The 20,239-nt window shown below is 50.9% G+C and overlaps 6 protein-coding genes across 9 annotated transcripts; 3 read left to right on the top strand and 3 right to left on the bottom strand.

Annotated features, from left to right (window-relative positions):
- Positions 1–63: 63 nt before the first annotated feature.
- On the top strand, positions 64–6,629 carry FOXG_07971 (uncharacterized protein). 2 transcript variants are annotated; one of them, XM_018386673.1, is made up of 3 exons: positions 64–204; positions 363–5,597; positions 5,648–6,629. In XM_018386673.1, exons 2-3 carry the CDS (start codon positions 425–427, stop codon positions 6,238–6,240), a joined length of 5,766 nt encoding a protein of 1,921 aa, XP_018243855.1. In that variant the 5' UTR covers positions 64–204; positions 363–424; the 3' UTR covers positions 6,241–6,629. The 2 variants fall into 2 exon arrangements, with proteins under 2 accessions (XP_018243855.1, XP_018243854.1); XM_018386672.1 differs by having other exon boundaries at positions 64–5,597.
- On the bottom strand, positions 6,215–8,003 carry FOXG_07970 (HUS1 checkpoint protein). 2 transcript variants are annotated; one of them, XM_018386670.1, is made up of 4 exons: positions 7,872–8,003; positions 7,686–7,791; positions 6,785–7,637; positions 6,215–6,728 (listed from the first exon to the last, which is right to left on the bottom strand). In XM_018386670.1, the coding sequence occupies exons 1-4, from the start codon at positions 7,912–7,914 to the stop codon at positions 6,702–6,704; spliced, it is 1,029 nt and encodes a 342-aa protein (XP_018243852.1). In that variant the 5' UTR covers positions 7,915–8,003; the 3' UTR covers positions 6,215–6,701. The 2 variants fall into 2 exon arrangements, with proteins under 2 accessions (XP_018243852.1, XP_018243853.1); XM_018386671.1 differs by having other exon boundaries at positions 6,785–7,791.
- A 1,337-nt stretch (positions 8,004–9,340) lies between these two features.
- Positions 9,341–10,347, top strand: FOXG_07969 (uncharacterized protein). The gene is made up of 2 exons (XM_018386669.1): positions 9,341–9,537; positions 9,612–10,347. The coding sequence occupies exon 2, from the start codon at positions 9,626–9,628 to the stop codon at positions 10,103–10,105; it is 480 nt and encodes a 159-aa protein (XP_018243851.1). The 5' UTR covers positions 9,341–9,537; positions 9,612–9,625; the 3' UTR covers positions 10,106–10,347.
- Positions 10,348–10,424: 77 nt separating this feature from the next.
- On the bottom strand, positions 10,425–12,074 carry FOXG_07968 (uncharacterized protein). Of its 2 annotated transcripts, XM_018386667.1 has the most exons (3): positions 11,225–12,074; positions 10,821–11,155; positions 10,425–10,742 (listed from the first exon to the last, which is right to left on the bottom strand). In XM_018386667.1, exons 1-3 carry the CDS (start codon positions 11,249–11,251, stop codon positions 10,670–10,672), a joined length of 435 nt encoding a protein of 144 aa, XP_018243849.1. In that variant the 5' UTR covers positions 11,252–12,074; the 3' UTR covers positions 10,425–10,669. The 2 variants fall into 2 exon arrangements, with proteins under 2 accessions (XP_018243849.1, XP_018243850.1); XM_018386668.1 differs by having other exon boundaries at positions 10,425–11,155.
- A 1,581-nt stretch (positions 12,075–13,655) lies between these two features.
- Positions 13,656–18,961, top strand: FOXG_07967 (cytokinesis protein; the record flags this gene model as incomplete). Its single annotated transcript, XM_018386666.1, has 4 exons — positions 13,656–14,244; positions 14,293–16,326; positions 16,424–17,248; positions 17,301–18,961. The coding sequence occupies 4 exons, from the start codon at positions 13,656–13,658 to the stop codon at positions 18,959–18,961; spliced, it is 5,109 nt and encodes a 1,702-aa protein (XP_018243848.1).
- A 559-nt stretch (positions 18,962–19,520) lies between these two features.
- FOXG_19553 (uncharacterized protein) lies at positions 19,521–20,144 on the bottom strand (the record flags this gene model as incomplete). The annotated part of the gene is made up of 1 exon (XM_018399790.1): positions 19,521–20,144. One exon carries the CDS (start codon positions 20,142–20,144, stop codon positions 19,521–19,523), a length of 624 nt encoding a protein of 207 aa, XP_018243847.1.
- Positions 20,145–20,239: the final 95 nt, after the last annotated feature.

The following is a 20,239-nucleotide window of genomic DNA, read 5'->3' as shown; positions in this document are numbered from 1 at the left end:
GAACGGGTAGCAGTTGCCTTTCTGGGTCCCCATATTTTGGTACATGCCAACTTGCACTTATGAGAGATCTGTACTTTACCTCCAGAACGTTTCCCTTCCAACTCCTGCAAACGCCTCTTTCGTTACTCAGATGATCATGGCGAAAGGGCGACTCTAACTAAACGCGACAACATTCAATCTGATTCTTTGATTCTTGTATACTAAGTACGAAATTCCTCTCCCGGCCTCTGGTTTACCTTATGATTACAAGGCCCTCTACCCCCTGAAAGTCGCAAAGCTCCCATCCTAGCTCCGCGCAGATTAGCTTGCTCGGTAGTAGCCCCTTTGTACTGAAACCGTTCCGCTGACACGATTGCAAAAAGTATTTGCTATTGGCACTTCTTTCCTTTTCACCCTACGAGCCAACGCCCGAATCGGCTTCGCGATGGCTTCTGAATCGCCAAAAGCGACAGATCTGGCCACGATGCCAAACCATCCCGACCCTACCAGCTCCACCGAGGCTCCCGCACACGCGACGTCATCTACAACCCCAGACGCGGTCGCCCAAGCCGATGTGCCTACAAGTCCAGACGTGTCGTCACAAAAGGATCAAAACTCTTCGGAACAAAATGGCGCCGCCAACGCCTGGCCGTCACACGAAGATGACGACGATGACAGCAATGAATGGTTAGCATCCGATGGTGCAGTCCCTAACCAAACACAAGAGGAAACCGCCTTCGAAGAAACCGAACTCGAAGTTGCTTCACAACCTAAGGCACCTGTATCTCAGCACTCAAGTTCCATGTCATTCGCTCGCACAGTGTCTCACGAAATCAGCTTCGGAGATGAGGATGAAGGTGAATGGAACTCGAGTCGCACTGATACCGACCCTTTCAAGTTCATGCCGCCTACCGACCGAACAAACTCTTTCCCACCTGTGCCACCCGCCCACACAAATTCCGAAGTAGAGGACCAACAGCCTCTTCCTTCCAATCAGGCCTTGGACGTTTTAGAGGAAACCGAGAAGGAAGCGGATGCAGAGGAGGAGCTATACCAGCGAGAGGAGACGACAGATGGGCTAGATGCACCTAGGCGAGGACACTCCTCCTCGATATCTATTGGGGGAGATTTGAAGAGTCCAGAGGGCCAAGATTCTGATGAACGATATGAAGAAGGGATGCCACTTATCCCCCCACCCGAGAAAGAAAATCATGAGGTTCCCAGTGAACAACCAAACCACACTTTAAGCGACTCGCTCGACGATGAAACCACGGAAGGCGATGATTTCTTCAGTCAAGTTCAAGGCTCTGAGCCGGCATCTGATGAGAAACCTGCCCCTGCTTTGGAACGAAAATCGACAATGCAGGTTTTGGATTCCATGAACGCAGGCGCCATCTCGAACAAGTCTGCACTTGAGGGAACCCCCGAAGAGGAAGAGGAAGACGAGGAGGGGGAGGAGGAGGAGGAGGAGGAGGAGGAGGAGGACAGCAGTGATGATGACGAGGATAGCGATGAAGACAGCGAGGAGGACAAAAAGGCAGCGCAGCCTGCGCCAACACCTGCTTCATCCGACCCAGCTCCTGCGGCACCCGACTCCTCCCCAGCTAAGAAGGAAGACCTTGCATCAAAATGGGAACAAGCTTTCGCCGATGACGAAGATGATGATTTTCTGCTTGAAGAGAATGTGGGAGATGACAAGCAAGTTGACCCAGCTGCCTTCTTTGGAAGCGATGATGAAGGTTTCTTGGAGGATGAGGAGCCAGCCCCAGCTCCAGCTTCGGCGCCTGCCCCTACCTCACGTCAACCTTCTGGCTCCAATCCCTATATGCCGCAGGTACCAGCTACTCACCCAGCGCCATCTCCGTATGCTCCCAGCATGCAAGTTCCTGCGGCTGCTGCTCCCCAAACCTCGGCATATAATACTCCAGCACCTGTCGTAACACCTTTCGGTACAGCTCCTCAATACGGCCAGCCTCCGCCAGCACGTCCTGATATGTCCAAGGCGCAAAGCTTCGCGGATAAGTCAAAGGGAGGTTACCACTCACCGTATGACCTGCCTACTGATCTTGTCACCAACCTGGTGAAGCCTCGAAAGAGGGCGAGCATGCAACAGCTTTCTCAAGCTAATCAGCTTCATGCTCCAGTTCAACCCCCGCCTAGAAGTGCAAGCGTTGGCATGCCGGCTCCCCCAACGAGACTCACTCCTCCTTCCTCTAGCCATGGCCTGCCTAGCCACCAACAATCTACAGCACCTCCCAAACCCACAACTCCTGGTGCGCAACACAAGGAGAACTTCTTTGAGGAGTTGCCCATGACATCTAGACCACGGCCTAGTTCACGGACAAGCCAGAGGGCCCTATCTCCCGCGCGAAATGCGCCCCCAATGGCTCACGCACCACATATCCCTTCACCATTAGCACCCGCGGCGCCAAACCATATGGCTCCACCACCTTTGCCAACTACGGCGGTCACACCTGGTGAATCGTACAGCGAGCCCCCCAGCCAGCCGGCTCTTGTTCCAGGCGCTGGCCTGGTTGCGCCTGAGAGAGTCAGTCCTTATGCTGCCCTGACCACTTCTGCCAACCACATGCCTCCGCCCGCCTCGACAAGCGCTTCTCGGTATTCTCCTGCACCTGGTACAAGCCATACTGCCCCGCCGGCTCCTGCAAGCAGTCGTTATTCACCAGCACCTCCCGTCCCCAAGAGCCACGGTTCTTACGGAGCCGTGGCAACTTCTGGCCCCGGACCTGTGCTCCCACATCAGCCTAGGACATCAAGCCCGTTGACCCATTCTGAGAGTGCTCACTTTGAGCCAAGGATGAGCCGAGTTTCGTCTCTGCCACCCACACGTGAGGTAGATGAGGAGGATGAGCAACAGACTCCCACTAGATCTGCGAGCGCTACTCATGCCATACCTCATCATGATTCGAGATATAACCCTGCATCTCCTCCAAAGTCCACACAGACACCACCCCCTCCAAGCTATGCTGGCCAACTTACCCTCTCGCCTCCCAAGCAACCGGGTCCATATGCGCCCCATGCCCCGCCAACAGCGCAGGCTGGCTTTGTACCACCTCCTCGCGCTCAGACGCAATCGCCAAGCGCATCCTTCGGCCATAAGCAGGCTCAGAGGTCCTCAGACTCAGCACGCCGACCTTCGTCTGCCCACTCACACTCCTATCCTTCTCCAGTAGGCGCAAAGCCAGCCCCTTCACCTTATGCTCCAGTGGCTCCCACTGCTCCGATGGCCCCAGCCCCTGGTGTCTCAACTGTCCGTACTCGCGGCCAGTCTATCACAATGAACATGGTTGCGCCCACTGATGGGCGGGAGCATGATGAGCTTCAGCGATGGAAAGGAGTGCCTATTATCTCATGGGGCGTTGGCGGTACTGTCGTTACCTCTTTCCCCAAGAGCGTTCCTCGGTATGGCATAAACCAGACTGTTCCGATGGTTGTACGAACACCAGGGGAAGTCAAGGTCCAGAGTGTTAAGGACATTGAGCCGCTCCACGAGCATGTGGCTAAATTCCCAGGTCCTCTCAGGGGCAAATCAAAGAAGAAAGAGACCATCGGATGGCTCAGTGCTGGAATTGAGCTACTCGAAAAAGATCTTCCTGATGTCTCTTTTCACTCCCAACTCTCTCTCGAGGCAAAGAGAGCTGTCGAGCGTCTACTCCTATGGAAGATTATGCGTATCTTCATCGAGAACGATGGAATACTGGAAGGTAACCCTACTGTGGAGGCAGCTGTTCGAGATGTCCTCTCGCCTGGTGAAAACACATCGTCTGCACGTGATGATGCGCTTTTCCCTGCCGCTGCTAGTTTTGACACAGGAGTACCGTCGATTACCTCAATGCAAGCCGATGGTGTCGATGTCTCATCCATGGATCAAATTCGTCATCATCTTCTGAGGGGCGATCGAGACAAGGCTGTTTGGGCTCTGGTTGATAAACGACTATGGGGTCACGCCATGCTGATCTCACATACCGTGGAAGGCGATCTCTACAAACGCGTGGCACAGGAATTCGTTCGCAAAGAAGTTAACTACCCTGGTCACGCCAACGAGTCTATGGCTGCACTGTACAAGATTCTTTCTGGAAACCTTGAAGATTGCGTGGATGAATTAGTTCCTGTCCATGCTCGGGCTGGTCTTCAACTGATGTCCACTGGCGGGGGCCCAGGACCTACCAAGGATACACTCGACGGATTGGACAAGTGGAGAGAGACTCTTTCTCTTGTCTTGAGCAACCGAAGCACCGATGATATCCAGGGATTGAATGCCCTCGGAAATCTGCTCTCTAGCTATGGGCGAGCTGAGGCAGCCCACATTTGCTTCATCTTTGGCCGCCATGCGTCTATTTTCGGTGGTCTTGACGACCCCAACGCCAACTTCGTGCTCATTGGAGCTGATCATAGGCAACAGTCTGACCAGTTTGCCAAGGAAACAGAGGCACTACAGCTCAGCGAGGTCTATGAGTATGGCCTATCTCTTGCAGGAGGGGCTCTTGCAGCTGCAGGCACACCTCATCTTGCTGCCTACAAGCTCGAACATGCAATGACGCTTGCTGAGTATGGCCACCGGGACAAGGCAATGCAGTACTGCGACGCCATCTTGACGGCAATGTCCTCCCAAACTAAGCGATCGCCATACCATCATCATGTTCTCGAGACTGCTGTTGAAGACTTCATGTTGAGACTGAAGCAAGCGCCGAAGGAGGAGAGTGGCTCATGGATCTCCAAGCCAAGCATGAACAAGGTCTCGGATAGCATGTGGAACCGATTCAATAAGTTCGTCGCAGGTGATGACAACGAGGAGAACAATGGAGGTACTGGAGAGGCAGGACCGTTTAACCGCCCCTCTGGAGAGTTTAGTCGTTCGCCTTCGGTTTCTAACTTTGACGTCTACGGTCAGCAGTCACCTAGCTTCGGCATGACACCTGCTCAACCATCGGCAAGCATTGCAGCATCCAAATACGCGCCGAATATTTCGACGCCCGCTGCTTCCGCGAACCTTTACTCTCCCACATCTCAGTACACACCTGGACGAAGTTCTACCGAATATGCCCCTAACTCATACGAACTTTCCTACCCTGGTGCTGCCTCGGCTGACCGAGGTGAAGGCTACACCCCGTCCGTTCCTCAGTCTGAGCCGACCAGTGCTGGCCTTGGTGGACCGGCAGGCCTTGCACCAGCTGCTCAAATTACGCAGGGTTACTCTCCTGCTGGATACCAGCCCTATGGAATGCCAGCATCAACATCAATGGGCAACGATGAGAAGCCTGCCGATAGTTCGTCACAGGGGTTCCAGCCTCTCAGTTACGGATACGAGCCGCCTCAAATGTCCTCAAACCCACCTGAGCAGGCAAGTGAGCACAATACTGGAGAGAGCGGTAATGGCGGCTACGAGCCGCCTTCATTCCAGCCTTACGGTTATGAGCCTCCATCATATGAGCCTCAGTCCACTGCTGAGGATGACGATGAGCAGCCCAAACCTAAGAAGAAGAGTTTCATGGATGATGACGAAGACGACTTCCCTTCCATGAAACCCACCGAGAAGTCCAAGGCGGAGAAGGACAGGGAGAACGACGAGATGTTCCGTAAGGCTGCCGAGGAGGATGGTGAGTTTACCTTTCCCATCGATATGATACATGGCTAACAAGTGTAACAGCCAAGCGTGCAGCTGCCCAACAGTCGTCCAAGAAGGGCTGGGGTTTCGGTGGCTGGTTCGGAGGTAGCAAGAAAGCGCCCCTTGAGCAGACCTCATCTGGTGATTCTTCTCCTGGCAAGCCCATCCGGGCGAAGCTGGGTGAAGCCAGCAGCTTTGTATACGACCCTGAACTAAAGCGATGGGTCAATAAGAAGCCAGGCGCCGAGAACACACCAGCCAAGACTGCTACACCTCCTCCCCCCAAGGCTGGCCCTCGCTCTGTCTCTGGAACTCCCCCGCCTCCCACTGGCACTCCTCCACCACCTTTGGTTACGAGCAATAGTGCGCCGCCACCCCTCATGCCCCCCAAAGTTCGAGCTGGAACACCAGAACTGTCCAAGCAGGCATCGACGGAGAGCCTGGGCCTTGCACCCCCTGCTATGGCTCGATCCGTTTCCAACACTAGCAATGCCAGCGCACCACCTAGTCGGCCAACGACAAGCATGAGCAATGCGAGCAGCATCGACGATTTACTCAGCGTGGCGCCTCGCAAAGCTAGTGACAAGAAGAAGCCACGAAAGGGTGGTCGATATGTCGATGTCATGGCCAAGTAAGGCACGAATAAGTGTCATATTCGTTTGGATTTGAAATACCAAGTCAATTTCTGGCGTTCTCGTGGGGATTCGTGCTAGGAACGAATCAATATGTATTAATAGTTAGAATATTGTTGCGTCTTGTATTTCTGCGATGGTTTGAATTGTAGGAGCGCTGGCCTGGGGCTATAACAGCGACTGTACACAAAGAATTGAGGAAGCGGACGAGTTGTAATGTTTTGGACCAGGAAGAGAATAGACCCTAATGCTACCATCGAGACATGATCACGACTCGAGGAGGTATTTGACAAAGAACGATAATACGATGAAGAATTCTACCGTTGATTTTTTTGATTACTGCGTGCTTTGACAGACATACACTTTTGACCGAACGCCCAACTCAATACCAAAATCCGTTCTAGAAATCGCTACCCAGCTCCAACGCCCGAAACATGAAAGTTCATCATTCATCTTGATGTGTTTCACATACTATATGACTGTACATAGTACTGGCATTGTTAGCACACAATTGATGGGGTTGAGGGCAAACACAGGGCAAACTCACTGTCACGACAGAGTCATCCGCTGTAGCATCATCGTACTGGGGCACATAGACGTAGAGGATTAACGCATGGTCGTCAGCAAAACAGGCAATGACCCTGCCTTCCAAGCGACCAACACTAAGGACACGGCTCCAGTCCTTACCATCGACACGTACAGTCGCCCAATGATTGGGACCGCCTGCTCGAAACTTCGTACTTGGATGCTCCTCCACGGGACAATCGAGCTGTGCGGGGTCAAGCTCTGGGTTTTCGAGATTAGACCACACACTACAGATATCTGTAGTCTCGGTTGCGATCCGTAGTCGTAGACCACCGTGCATGTTGGCGCTAAGCTCAAGTTTTGGGGATTTCGTATGAGCAGAAGAGCCAGAATTAGAGGCCATAGCAAGCTTGGTGAAGCGGTCTGAGATGGCCTTGAGCTGAAGAAGAGGGGGCAGTTGAATGTGGACATCTGGTTCTCGTACTCGAGGCTGCATGATAGTCTCAACTGTTTCGGGATGAAGGACACGCACGGGTATGTCCTGAGTGATGATCTTCTCATGCTCTCGTCTCAATGAAGTCTCGAGGTGCTCTGCCTGAAACATTTCGTCGTCATCGAATGGGTCGTCACCAGTGGCTGTTCCTGAAGGTTTCGCGGCCCCAGCTGGGTTGGTAGCTGACGTAGTCGTTGTGATAGTCATCGAAAGAACTGGCAGACCGTCTTTCTTTGTGAGGCGTAGGGAAGCAGAGATACTGTTAAGCGCAGACTTGAGGGCGCGTTGAAGTGGTTGAAGAGGAAGCTCCAAGTTAATAGTATTACCTGCCTCGGCGGACTGAATGTGATAGCCATCAAAGATGAAGTCCATGGCAAGAGACCTTGAGATTTATAAGCAATTACATAGCTTGAGAAGGAAGAATACATACGCCCATACTTGAGATCCCATGTCTGGGATGACGGTGAATCGTGCAGTATCATCGCTCAAGCGCAACCAGGCAATCTTCTCAAGAGAGCCAAGTGCAGCTGTAAGCTCTGTGATCATGATTAGCAAAACGTACCCGAGAAAAGCAAGAGTGATAGAAAGACTCAGGAACGTGTGTAGAAGGACTTACTTGAGAATGTGCGAATATTTTTCAGCTCTGTACGAAAACGCATCTTTAGGAGTCGCGATGATAGAAATGGTGCAAGTAAATGGAACGGATGGGATTGTTATGGATGTACTCCGTAGACGAACGTGATGTAAGGTAAAGGCCGGAAGTCACGAATTGTGGGTCACCTACCTAGTAGGTATTTATAACAGACACACATGAGAGACGGCACTGGGTGCAATGAAAGACCGACCTACCTACACTACCTAGGTACAATAATTGAAAAATAATGGAAGCAGTTACTTACATGATAACTTACCTACCTAGGTTCATAGTCAAAGCCCAATGTGCCAATCGCGCCTTTGAATAGTGTTGAGAGAGGCAGGATATCTTCCCGTTTGGGGGGATTAAAACTGCCTCCTCTGCATCAAAACCCTTTCCACGACAATAAAGAAGAAGACTCCTTCCAAAGAGGACAGTGAAAGGAGAGTGTGTTTAACGCTTGATCGAGGAAAGCGAGCATATGTATAAAACAGACCCCTTTGATGTGGAACTCTCCTCTCCATCATCATCATCAAAACACATCGTCAAGATCATCACAACTACCATATTTTACGTCCAAACTCTCGCTTACTCGCCCGTTCGCCCATCACTTCAGACGCTATGAGCAATTTCACCACTCAAACATGGACACTGCGGAAGGACGCAGTGTTACAGAGTCTTCCGAACAACAGATCAAGAACATACAATCGCGGCACGAAGACACGCCTCCAGTTTCACAAGTCCCCGAGGTTCAAAATCCAGTCGAGGCTCCCTCATCAGTTCCGGCTGAAGGAAATACCGGCAAAACAGCAAAAAAACCCTTCTTCAAACGAACCTGGAGCAAGGCCACAGAACGATTATTCCGAAAAAATACAGGAAATGAGGAAAGACGCTTCTTTATTCATAATGTACGACAACTACCTCCTGCCCACCAGCGCGGACCGTCAGATCCGTCAGGTTTTGTAAATTTGGGGAGACAAGATCCCAGGGCTCGCGATCCAAAAGTGAAACACCCTGATTCAGGCCCGAATCATTGTGTCATGTGCAACAAGCAACTCCATGACTCTACCAGCGATTACCACAGCTGGAAACGCTGCGAGACTCGAGTATATCTTCCTTGCGGTCATCCATTTGGCCACCGTTGCTTGCACAGTTACCTGAAACATCGTCTAGTTTCTCGAACTCCAGAGAGCGATGCTATCATTGTTGAAGGTGAGCAATACTGTCCCATGGGAAATTGTATCCCCATTCGATACGAGTGTGACCACCTTGCTATTCCAACACTCCAACGTCCCCAACCCAGGTACGAGGACCAAGAGGGCCAAATTATACCGTCAGAATGTGGCTTTTGTTCATCTGATCCATGCGTCGAAAGTAGGATTAGCCACAAGGAAGAATATTCCAAGAAAATGATCGCATCACCATTGCCAAGGCAATATACCTATCTGCCAGGCCGGATAGTTTCTAGTGCTAGAAAGGCCTAGCGCGCCTGGCACGAATGGAAGTTCCCTAAGGTCAGTCGATTGTTGGATGACGAATGGCTTGCATCTCGCACAAAGCAATTTCAGGCATGCGAGGCTCGCAGACTCGCATGGCTGAATATTGTCATAGAGCCCCCGGCAAACAGAAGTCCTGAGGAAGCAAACAGGTACAGACGAGCCATTGATGCCCCTGAGATTGCAATCCTCCCGAGTCAGCGAGAGAAGAGTAACCTGCCCCCAGGACCAAGCACAGAGATGAGAGAAGATCGAAACCAGGCTGGAACAAAAAAGGAAAAGACAGTTGAATTCCCTTCGGCAGTCGGGAACGTTGACGGCCATGATCATATCACTCCTGCCGAAGCTAGCACTTCGTGGAAGTTACCTGAAGTCGCTAAGCAACCTCCATTCGACGTTCCTACACCAGGAGAGGCGGGCGGATCTGCCACTGGAGCCGCATCAATTAATGGCACCGCGGGAAGCAAGAACAAGACTAATTCTACAGTCACTGATGTCACTGTGCCTCAACCACCCGTGCAGAAGACTGCCTCGGAATCAGAACCGGGCTTTATCGACAAGAAGACCAATGTTGGTCCTCGGGGAGATATGGCTGAGGAGGAACCCGAGAAACTAGTGACTCTCCCTGATCCACCGAAGGATGTTCCAAAGAAGTCGGCCAAAGAAACAGAGTCGAAGGCAGAGGGGAAAAGGAAAGTTGCTCAGCCAACAGCCTCATGATCAGATTCTAGCTTCTGTCTCGTGCGGAGGACTTGGCTATGGGGGGTGGCATGAAGGATCAGGTTATTTCTATTTCACTTTCGAAGAATGGCTGTATCTTTCTTTGTTGGCTGTGCCCTTGAACCTGGGTGCGATTTTGGAATCTTTGATGAAGAGCGATATAGTTTTAGCGATATGATTTCTAATGATTGAGGTAGATAGCGCTACAAGCGATGAATGAATATCAACCTGTTGCTTCAAAATCACATGCGACGATGATGAATACTGTCGTACAATAAGCTGCACGTCATGTTCTATCACTGGAAAATACTATGTGCGTGGGAGTCGTTCAGTATTACTAAAATACTTAGATTAACTTGAGAAATGATATTAATACAACTACTAACTTAAAGGTATACTGAAATACATATACTTTCTCCTAAATTAATCTAAGTATTTCAAAACTTTAAATATAATTGACTATTTCTTCTGTCGCTTCAGAGATGTGTTCTGCTGAATATCCATCCATATATGTAAAGTATTTTATGAATCCGAAAGGTGTAAGAAACGTATTGAATTGTAACATTATGACCTAAAATTATTCCTTGCAAGCCGGTCTGGCTCATCGTCGCTATCGTCCCTGAAACCCTCTTCAAGACTGCAAACATGATGTCAGTTACTGTTGTGGATGGGGATGTGCAATAAAGATTCTAGGTTGCTAAACAGCAGCACTTACTCTCTACTTAATCGCCTGGTGTTGTCTGGCCGAGCAGCACGAGTATCAGCCTCCATCTGGCGCCACGTATCCTCGTCGACGTTCCCGAGTTCCTCTCCATCATCGTCTTCCAGCCCATCATCGGAGACGTCCTCGGATGCGAATGCGACGCCGCGATTAGAGCGCCAAGTGGCCATCCGGGACGTTATGCGCTGTCGCAGGGACGATGTTTGAGAAGAGAGTGTGTCGAGAGGTAGGTACTGGCTGTAGCGGGCATATCGGCGCCAGAGGGGAATGAGGACGTAAGTGAGGAGGATGAAGAGTATCAAGGAGATGACGGCGGGAACAATGAGCGTCTAGTAGCGATCATGTGGATGTCAGTAGGAGAGGAGTATAGGAGCAAGTTGTCATGATGTGTATGTTACCTTGATAACGGACATGGTGGCGCCCATGTTCTATATATCGGAATCTAAAGCGACAGTCCTGGAGTCCGGCTCAGCAAGTTTCGAGGCCGAAAATGTCACGATGTTGAAGCTGGAGGTTGCCGTGATCGCCCTGAGGCTACAGCGGGAAACGTGGCTGAAGCCACAAGGGCCCAGCGGGAGGTGACGACGCCGAAGATCCCGCTAAAAGGGGCGGACCAACAGAAGCGTTCAGACCTGCAGGGGGATAGAGTGTCCATCATCGCTAACGGCCATGTCAATATTTTTCTAGAACGATCTCAATAATCAGCAATACATATTTCCACAATTCCTTGAGGGAGGACAGTTTTCACATGGGATCTTGGCTTAGTTATTAATAACTCCCTGTCTACCTACCTACCGACCTAAAAGCCTAGAGGTAGGTAGGTATCTTTCAGCTCTCTTGCATTAAATACCCAATCCATCGTAACCTCACATTTACTGCATTATCTCGATCGCCGGCATTTCAGCACACCATTAATTTAGCGTATCGCTGTTCACATGTGCATAATCTTCCATCTTCATGGGACACGTCACCATCGTAAGCTATCTCAACCATTCATCCACTGACATACGGCAATCAGAAACTGGCAGTGAACGGAATGGGGAATTTGAGACAGCCGACCTCGCTTAAGAATCAAGGATAAAATAAAGAGAAAGATCTTTTGTCTTGAGATAGTAGGGGACGGACATGGATGGGTCCTGATCTTCCTGAGACGAAGGATAGAGATGCTCACAGAGTGGCAGTAGGGAACTTGAGACAAATGCGTGATTCTATGAGTAATTATTGCTTCAGCTTCTGAAAGATTGATACTTTGATAAAGAAGAGACTGTCACTTGTTTTTGGTCCCAAGTTAAAATGAATGGTCGTGTAACTGATCTCATCGTTCGAGGATTGTTACACGTTGGCGCAGCTGAAAACCTCAACTAAGAATAGCCATGAACCATTTATACGATGATGAGATTGGTTTGCAGCTGATAGACCTCATATGCCTTCATTACAGCATATCACAATGAAATAATATTGATCCAAGTACGACTTTGATTGTGCGACTCCTCACTGACAGATAACTCAAATGTCCAAAGTCTCTGGTATTGGGTCATGAGCAGTTTGGTTTTTGGAGGCTGTATCACGGATAGCGGAGGGGGGGGGGGGTTCTGATGCACAGATTTCAGTCACTCGGGACTCTAAGGAAGACGAGAGGTTCTATTATCTTAGCTATCCCCAGGCTCTCTTTACGCTCCAAGTTCTTCAACTTGATTTCTATCCAGGTTGACATGCATCTGCGCGTCCTCAATCTACAGAGCCCACTTCCCCTGGCAGATCTCCTGATGCTAAAGAAAACTCCCCCGCCTGGCGTCGATGCTAAAAAAGAGTCTCTCAGACCAGTCACAGGGCTGCTTGGGCATAATGAGCATCCATGCATGATCATGCTATACAACATTATTTCTAAGGAAATTCAGTAGTATTACAACATGCCTGTACTCGCTGATTTAACTGTAGCGACTTTTATAATAATTTACTACATTATCTGTCGAGTATCAAGATATATGTAGTATGTCTCTCGCTTTGGGTAGTGCACGCGTTTTCAACCTAAGCTCAAGCGGCGGCTAAGCAATATTAGGTCCATAATCCCCATAAACAAATGAACCAATCCGCATTCATCTTGATAGGCCCTCGGCTTGGTCCCAAGATCCCTGATCATAGAAGCATCCATTGGAAGCCAAGTCATTCCCATCTCTGGGTTGGGCTGGCTACTGCGGATGGTGCTGGTGCACTGCTACACCACACTGCACGACCTACCTAACTCTAACGTTATACGACACCCGACTGCAGCTGTGCAGTGATACGCTACGCTCCTTTATTCACACCATTTCGACTTAATTCGGTCTGCAATTCAATTAATTTTGTTTTATTCTATTCTGGCACCACTCATTGAAACAATCCGTCTGCATCATCTATCCAAAGCCCAAGCTTAGGCCTTTTCTTTGTCTTTTACCTTACTGTACCCCCTCCCTATCTACGCGGGTTTCTTCGCACTCAACCAAACTCCAGACGATCAAGGTTTCAAGACCGCCCATAGCGCTTCCGCCGATTCGACTTACGCTCCGGACCCCGAATAACTTCAATATTTTACTGAACGGCGATATCGTGCCCCCGATGAAGCGAGCGGCCCTGGGCCAGCACATCGCCAACTTCACGTGTTCAATTTGGTAGCCGTTGGCAAACGTTTCCCCAGGCTCATCGAACCCTGGCACCTCCTTTTTTCCTTACTGTACACCCCGGATCAACACCAACACTACCTTCGAAATACGATTCGCAAACTAAACCCTCCGCTTCGACGACTGTCGCGGCCACGACCGCTCTGTCACACCTACCGCCGTCGCCGTCGCCATGTCTGACAAGACGAGGCAGTCCTCTGGCGGCCGGTCTCTATTCTCACGAAGTAAGCACAAAGACAAGCGCTTGACCGAAGAATCGAGATACCCCGCAGACGACGCCGCCAGTTTTCGCTCCTCGCGCCACAAACGAGAGTCGTCTGCCATTTCGTTGGATCGCCCAGAGTCTTCTGATGGCGGGATCAACCAGATGGCAGGCGTAATTACGTCGATACCCTACGATGCCGTTGGAGGTGGATCACGCTCTCCCATACCTGTCGAGTATCTGCCCAAAGGCGAGCAGATGCCAGTGCGCCGAGAACCTCTTCCACACCACCTAAACAAAAATGGCCTGGACTTTCACCAATACCCGAGCTGGGATGGGACGTCGGCACAGTCTGGTGCCCATTCCCCTGGGCGACAACCTCTTGGATATGGATATGGCAATGTTACTATGGCTTCAACGGGCCGTCAGACCCAATATCAGCAATGGGGTCCGCCTAGGGGCAGCTCTTCCCACTCGAATAATCCTCCCAACCCTCGATACGACTCATATATGTCATCTAACGCTCGGGGCTCAGCTGATAATCTGAGCATTCAGTCAGGTAAGACAAGTTTCATTGATGGAAGGATGTCACGCTCACCAAACGTAGCTATGCCCAGTGCCTCTTCTCAAAGCTCTTATGCTGCTTCTCAGCACTCGAACCGCGATTCTCACCGGTTTACCAAATTTCCGTCTGGCCCCCCTCCAGGACAAAGCGATCCCCAGGGTGGTTTCTATTTCCCAAAACCAGACGACGATAATGTGGTCGAGCAGATGTTCCTCCAACTGATGCAGAAGCGAGGATGGCACAATCTCCCTGAGCAGGCCAGGAGACAGATGATGGCCTACCCCGCCCAGAAGAAGTGGACGCTGCTCTATCAGGATCGACTTACTGAATGGCAAGGCGAGCAGAAGCGCCGACAAACAGCACGCCCGAACCAGTATACCGCGACTCCCGATATTACGACGTACTCAGACGAAGAAGGCACCCCTGAATGGTATGTGCGGCGAGTTATGGAGGATCGCCTTGACACGAAAGGTATGGGAAGTTTGGAGGTCAATTTGCGAACTCAACAAATTGGTTGGGTCAAGAGATTCGTCGAGTGTCAGGGACAGGTCGCTCTGATGACCTTGCTGCTTAAGATCAACCGCAAGACAGCACAGGGGCCAGCCCAGGATAACACACGTATCGACAAGAACCTTGATCGCGAATACGATATTATCAAGTGTGTAAAGGCGCTTATGAACAACAAATTCGGCGCCGACGATGCCTTGATTCACCAAAAGGTCATGGTAGCCCTTGCTAGCTCTCTTATATCTCCTCGCCTCACCACACGGAAGCTTGTCAGCGAGATCATAACCTTCCTATGCACCTGGGGAGAGAATGCCGAAGGTCATCTGAAGGTCATTCAGGCGCTGGACGAGGTTAAGACCGCATCTGGAGAAAATGGCCGATTTGATGCTTGGATGCGTTTGGTGGAGGTCACCATTGATGGTAGGGGCAAGATGGGAAGTTTGGTCGGTGCCAGCGAAGAATTAAGGACTGGAGGTATTGGAATGGAGAACTTGCTTATGGAATACGCCGTTGCAACTCTCATGCTCGTCAACATGATTATCGATTCGCCCGAGAGAGATCTGGAGTTGAGGATACACATTCGAGCCCAGTTTACAGCATGTGGTATCAAGCGAATCTTGACGAAGATGGAGGAGTTTCAATACGAACTCCTGGACAAACAGATTGAACGGTTCAGAACAAACGAAGCCATTGACTATGAGGATATGCTTGAGAGGGAGAATAGCAGTATCAAGGACGATGTCGAAGGCGAGGTCAAGGATCTGACTGATCCCGTTCAAATTGCCGATGCTATTCAGCAGCGTCTTCACGGCACCAAGACCAACGACTACTTCATTTCGGCTCTGCAGCATCTTATGCTCATCCGAGCAAATGATGGCGAGGAGCGACTACGCATGTTCCAGTTGGTCGATTCCATGCTTAGCTATGTTGCTATGGATCGGCGACTGCCGAACATGGATCTCAAGCAGAGTCTCAACTTCACGGTTCAAAGTCTCCTTGACAAATTGCATACAGACTCAGAAGCCAGGCAAGCCCAGGATGAGGCTCTTGAGTCGCGACAAATTGCTGAGGCCGCGATGGCTGAGCGTGATGAGATGAAGGCTCAGCTCGAGCTGGGTGCTGATGGGCTGGTTGCCAAATTACAAAAGCAATTGGACGAACAATCTCGATTCATTGACGCTCAAAGAAGACAGGCAGACGGACTCAAAGCTGAATTGGATAGTATGCAAACTATGAGAGCCAAGGAAGCCCAGCGATACGAGTTGGAAACACGAGAGCTGTACCTGATGCTTCGAGATGCACAGGACGTAGCTGCTTCCAAGGCTATCAAAAGCGCTGCTGCCAGCGCCAGCGCCAGTAGCAAGACAGCTGGCCCTGAAGACCCTGCTCGTATGCAGGGTATCCTGGATCGCGAACGCCTCATGGAACGGTTACAAATGCAGATCGAGCGGCAGAAGACACAATACAAGCTTGAGGGGCGTGTTTGGGGAGATGCTGTTGGACCTTCAGACCGTCTTCGAGCCCTGCGCGAAGAGATGGACGACAGGCCTGGAACACCTCCTGGTGGCGGTACGCCTCCTCGGGACTTCACCAACAGTGTTCTAGGCAGCATCACGCAATAGCAAGATGCCACGCAAGCCCCTTAAGAAGACGCTCTGATGTGAAGTGATCGATGAGGACGACGAGACTGAGGGTGAAGATGGTGTCATCTTCGAGAAGCCCAGAATCGTCGAGATGAAGCGACCTACGATAGACCCCAAGCAGCAAGCTGGCTTACTTGGTGAGATTGGTTCCAAGGTCAAGAAGTTCGATGCCAGTGATTCTGAAGATGATACTACCGGTCCTTCTCACCCTAGTATGGAGACTTCATCACCCATCACTCCCCCAGGTGATAGCGAAACTCCCAAAATCGAAGTCACTGGTGCTGCTCCGCCTCCTCCGCCGCCACCTCCACCTCCTCCGATGCCCGGTCAAATACCCGGAGCTCCGCCGCCGCCTCCTCCGCCTCCGCCTCCCCCTATGCCGGGCCAGATTCCTGGTGCCCCTCCGCCTCCGCCCCCCTTGCCTGGCATGCTGATGCCAGGTGGTGGGCCTCCTCCTCCTCCACCACCACCTCCGTTACCTGGTGCTGGAGGTATGCCTCCTCCACCACCGCCTCCTTTGCCTGGTGCTATGTCCGGGCACTACTTGTCGCGACAACCCGCTTTCGGGGCTGCACCAAGCATTGGCCTACCTGTTGTTCGCCCCAAGAAGAAGCTCAAGGCCTTGCATTGGGAGAAGGTCGATGCCCCTGAGACCAGTCACTGGGCGGCCCATACACCTTCTGCCGAAGCCCGAGAGGAGAAGTATCAGGAGCTCAGCAAGAAAGGTATTCTCGACGAGGTTGAGAAACTGTTCATAGCCAAGGAGATCAAGAAGATTGGTATAGGAAGCTCTTCTAAGAAGGATGACAAGAAGCAAATCATCTCTTCTGATCTCCGCAAGGCCTATGGTAAGTGCATACCCTTTTATGCACAATTGCTTTACCTGCTAATACTACACAGAAATTGCTTTTGCCAAGTTTTCACAGTACTCTGTCGAAAAGATTGTTCAAATGATCATTCACTGCGATCCAGAAATTCTAGACAACACTGTAGTGATGGACTTTTTGCAGAAGGACGACCTCTGTAATATCCCCGACAACACAGTCAAGCAAATGGCACCGTACAGCAAGGACTGGACCGGACCTGATGCCAAGTCTCAAGACCGTGAACTTGATCCCTCGGAGCTCACTCGACAAGATCAGCTTTACCTCTACACGGCTTTTGAGTTACATCACTACTGGAAGAGTCGAATGAGGGCTCTTGCTCTTACTAGAAGCTTTGAGCAAGAGTACGAAGAGATTAACGAGAAGATCCGACAGGTTGTTACAGTATCTGAGTCGCTACGCGATTCCGTTTCATTGATGAACGTACTTGGCCTTATTTTGGATATCGGTAATTACATGAACGATGCGAACAAGCAAGCACGCGGTTTCAAGCTCAGCTCTCTTGCAAGATTGGGTATGGTCAAGGACGACAAGAACGAGTCAACATTGGCCGATCTCGTGGAGCGTATTGTACGGAACCAGTACCCTGAGTGGGAGACATTTGCAGATGATATCAACGGAGTCATGACGGCACAGAAGATCAACATTGAGCAACTTCAGGCGGATGCGAAGAAATACATCGACAATATTAGAAACATTCAAATGTCGTTGGATTCTGGTAACCTAAGCGACCCCAAGCAGTTCCATCCCCAGGACCGAGTGAGTCAAATCGCCCAACGCATTATGAAGGAAGCCAGAAGAAAATCTGAACAGATGGAGCTGTACTTGGAAGAGATGATGAAGACATACAAGGATATCATGGTATTTTACGGCGAGGACCCCGCAGATGATGGTGCCCGCCGAGATTTCTTTGCCAAGCTGGCATTGTTCGTGGGAGAGTGGAAGAAGTCTCGTGAGAAGAACGTGCAGGTGGAAGAGACAAGGAAGCGTAACGAGGCGTCAATGAAACGGAAGCACACAGCACAACTCAAACTTACCAACGCCAACGCCGAGGCAGGACCCACGTCTCCATCCAATACCGGTGCCATGGACTCCCTCCTGGAGAAGCTACGTGCAGCTGCGCCGCAAGCTCGGGACCAGAGAGACCGAAGAAGGCGTGCGCGACTCAAGGACCGTCACCAGGTCCGCGTTGCGTCAGGGCAAAAGATTCCCGACCTCGACGAAATTCCAGAAGTGGAAGCTGGCCTCAAGAACAAGGAGGAACCCACCGAAGACGACGGCAAAGTGCTCAGCCCCGGCCTCTCATCACCTCGTGAAGGTGAAGACGACGTTGCCGATAGAGCAGCAGCTCTTCTACAAGGCATGCGTGGTGGTGATGGCGCAGATGACAACGATCCCGAGAGGAGAGAAACCCTTCGAAAAGCCAGACGGCAAACAGCAGAGGAAGAGAGAAGGCTACGAAGACGGCGAAGAGAAAGGGCGACTACAAATCAGTCAGAAGAGAACCCCGACGAACAAAAGGAAGAACTCAGGGAAGAGTCAAAAGTAGAAGAAGGAGAGGCGGCCAAAGAGCCACCGAAGGAAGAGGAAGCGCCTATAGAAGATGATGTTCCAACACCCAGAGCAGCGACTACCAGCGACGGTGCCCCAGAAGAAGAGCAAGGGGAAAAGGCATAGGCATGGCATGGCATGGCATGGCACAGGCACGAGGATGAGATGGGATGGGCGGTGTTTGTGATTCGAGATGCATACTGATGGTGTTGGGAACTGTTTAGGGGTGGAAAGATCGCGTTTGTATGTATTGCACGCGCTATACGTAATGTCTACACCAACACATACAGTGGAAGAGAGAGTACTTGAACAATTTGTGTGTCATGGTGATCTTGATATTGCAGTACTGGTCGCAAGTGACAGTCAGAAATTGAGTACCCTGACTCAGCTAGGAGTGGCTTTACCTAGCGTATTTCAACGCAAGTTTTGCCTTTGAGCAAGTCCTTGTCCATCTGATATGACCCAAAAAGCGTGTAGGTTGTCCATGCTGTTCAGACCTGATCGCATACAGGCGCTTGTGACCTTTTCATCCCTGACCTTGTAACTCAAACCCTCCTCGACAGCGTTGTCCACCGTTCAACTGTCCTGAAGCCTCTTCCATCCAAGATTTCGTCCTCCCATCGTGATTCAGGGTTTCCGTTGACTTTCCTTGTCGCCACCCAGTCGCTCCTTGTTCAATGTTTCGTCAGGGAACGGCGAATAGACTGCCGAGGCGGCAGAAACCACCAGTGACATGACCCATGAGACCAATGCATACTTCTTGAACAAGAACAGAGCAGTCTTTCAAGAGATGGTAGAAGTAAGCGGCGCGTCCGACTTCGAGTGCCAGAAACGAGAGAATCGTAAAGAATCGAACATGACCCTGATAAATGTCCGGAGATATCTCACGCAAGAAGAAAATGAAGGTGAGTATACTGATGGACCAGGCCGTGGTCAGAATGAACCGCCGACTTGGGTCATCACGAGCTGGCCACAGGGCCAAAATGTACCACCACCATTTGCGACGAGGCTTACGAAGAAGGTCATCACGGGCTGGCCATAAGGCCATAGCATACCACCACCAGCTGTGACAAGGCCTATGGTAAGGGTGCTTGTCAGCGGCTGGCCGGGGAGCAGCTTCAGCTACTCTGTTCACGGCCGATCGGCCGGCATGATTTCCGCGTCTTGATCGTATAAGCTCTTCTGGTGTAGGAGTAGCGGGTCCACATATCCAGTTCCACAAGGTGGTGAGAACTATGTGGATGGCTGTTATACTGAGTACGACACCCTCAAAAGAGCAGAAGATACTACATGGCGCAGGGATGGCCATGGCGAAACCGGTGCATATATTCCGCTGAAGCTTGTCCTGGCTTGTGAAAATGGAGGATTTCGTAGTAAAAGTTGAAGAAATAGGCAGTCTTGGGA

Source organism: Fusarium oxysporum, chromosome 4, assembly GCF_000149955.1.
Source record: "Fusarium oxysporum f. sp. lycopersici 4287 chromosome 4, whole genome shotgun sequence".
NCBI lineage: Eukaryota > Fungi > Ascomycota > Sordariomycetes > Hypocreales > Nectriaceae > Fusarium > Fusarium oxysporum.
Note: the sequence above shows the minus strand (reverse complement) of the source record. Positions and strands in the feature narration are given on the sequence as shown.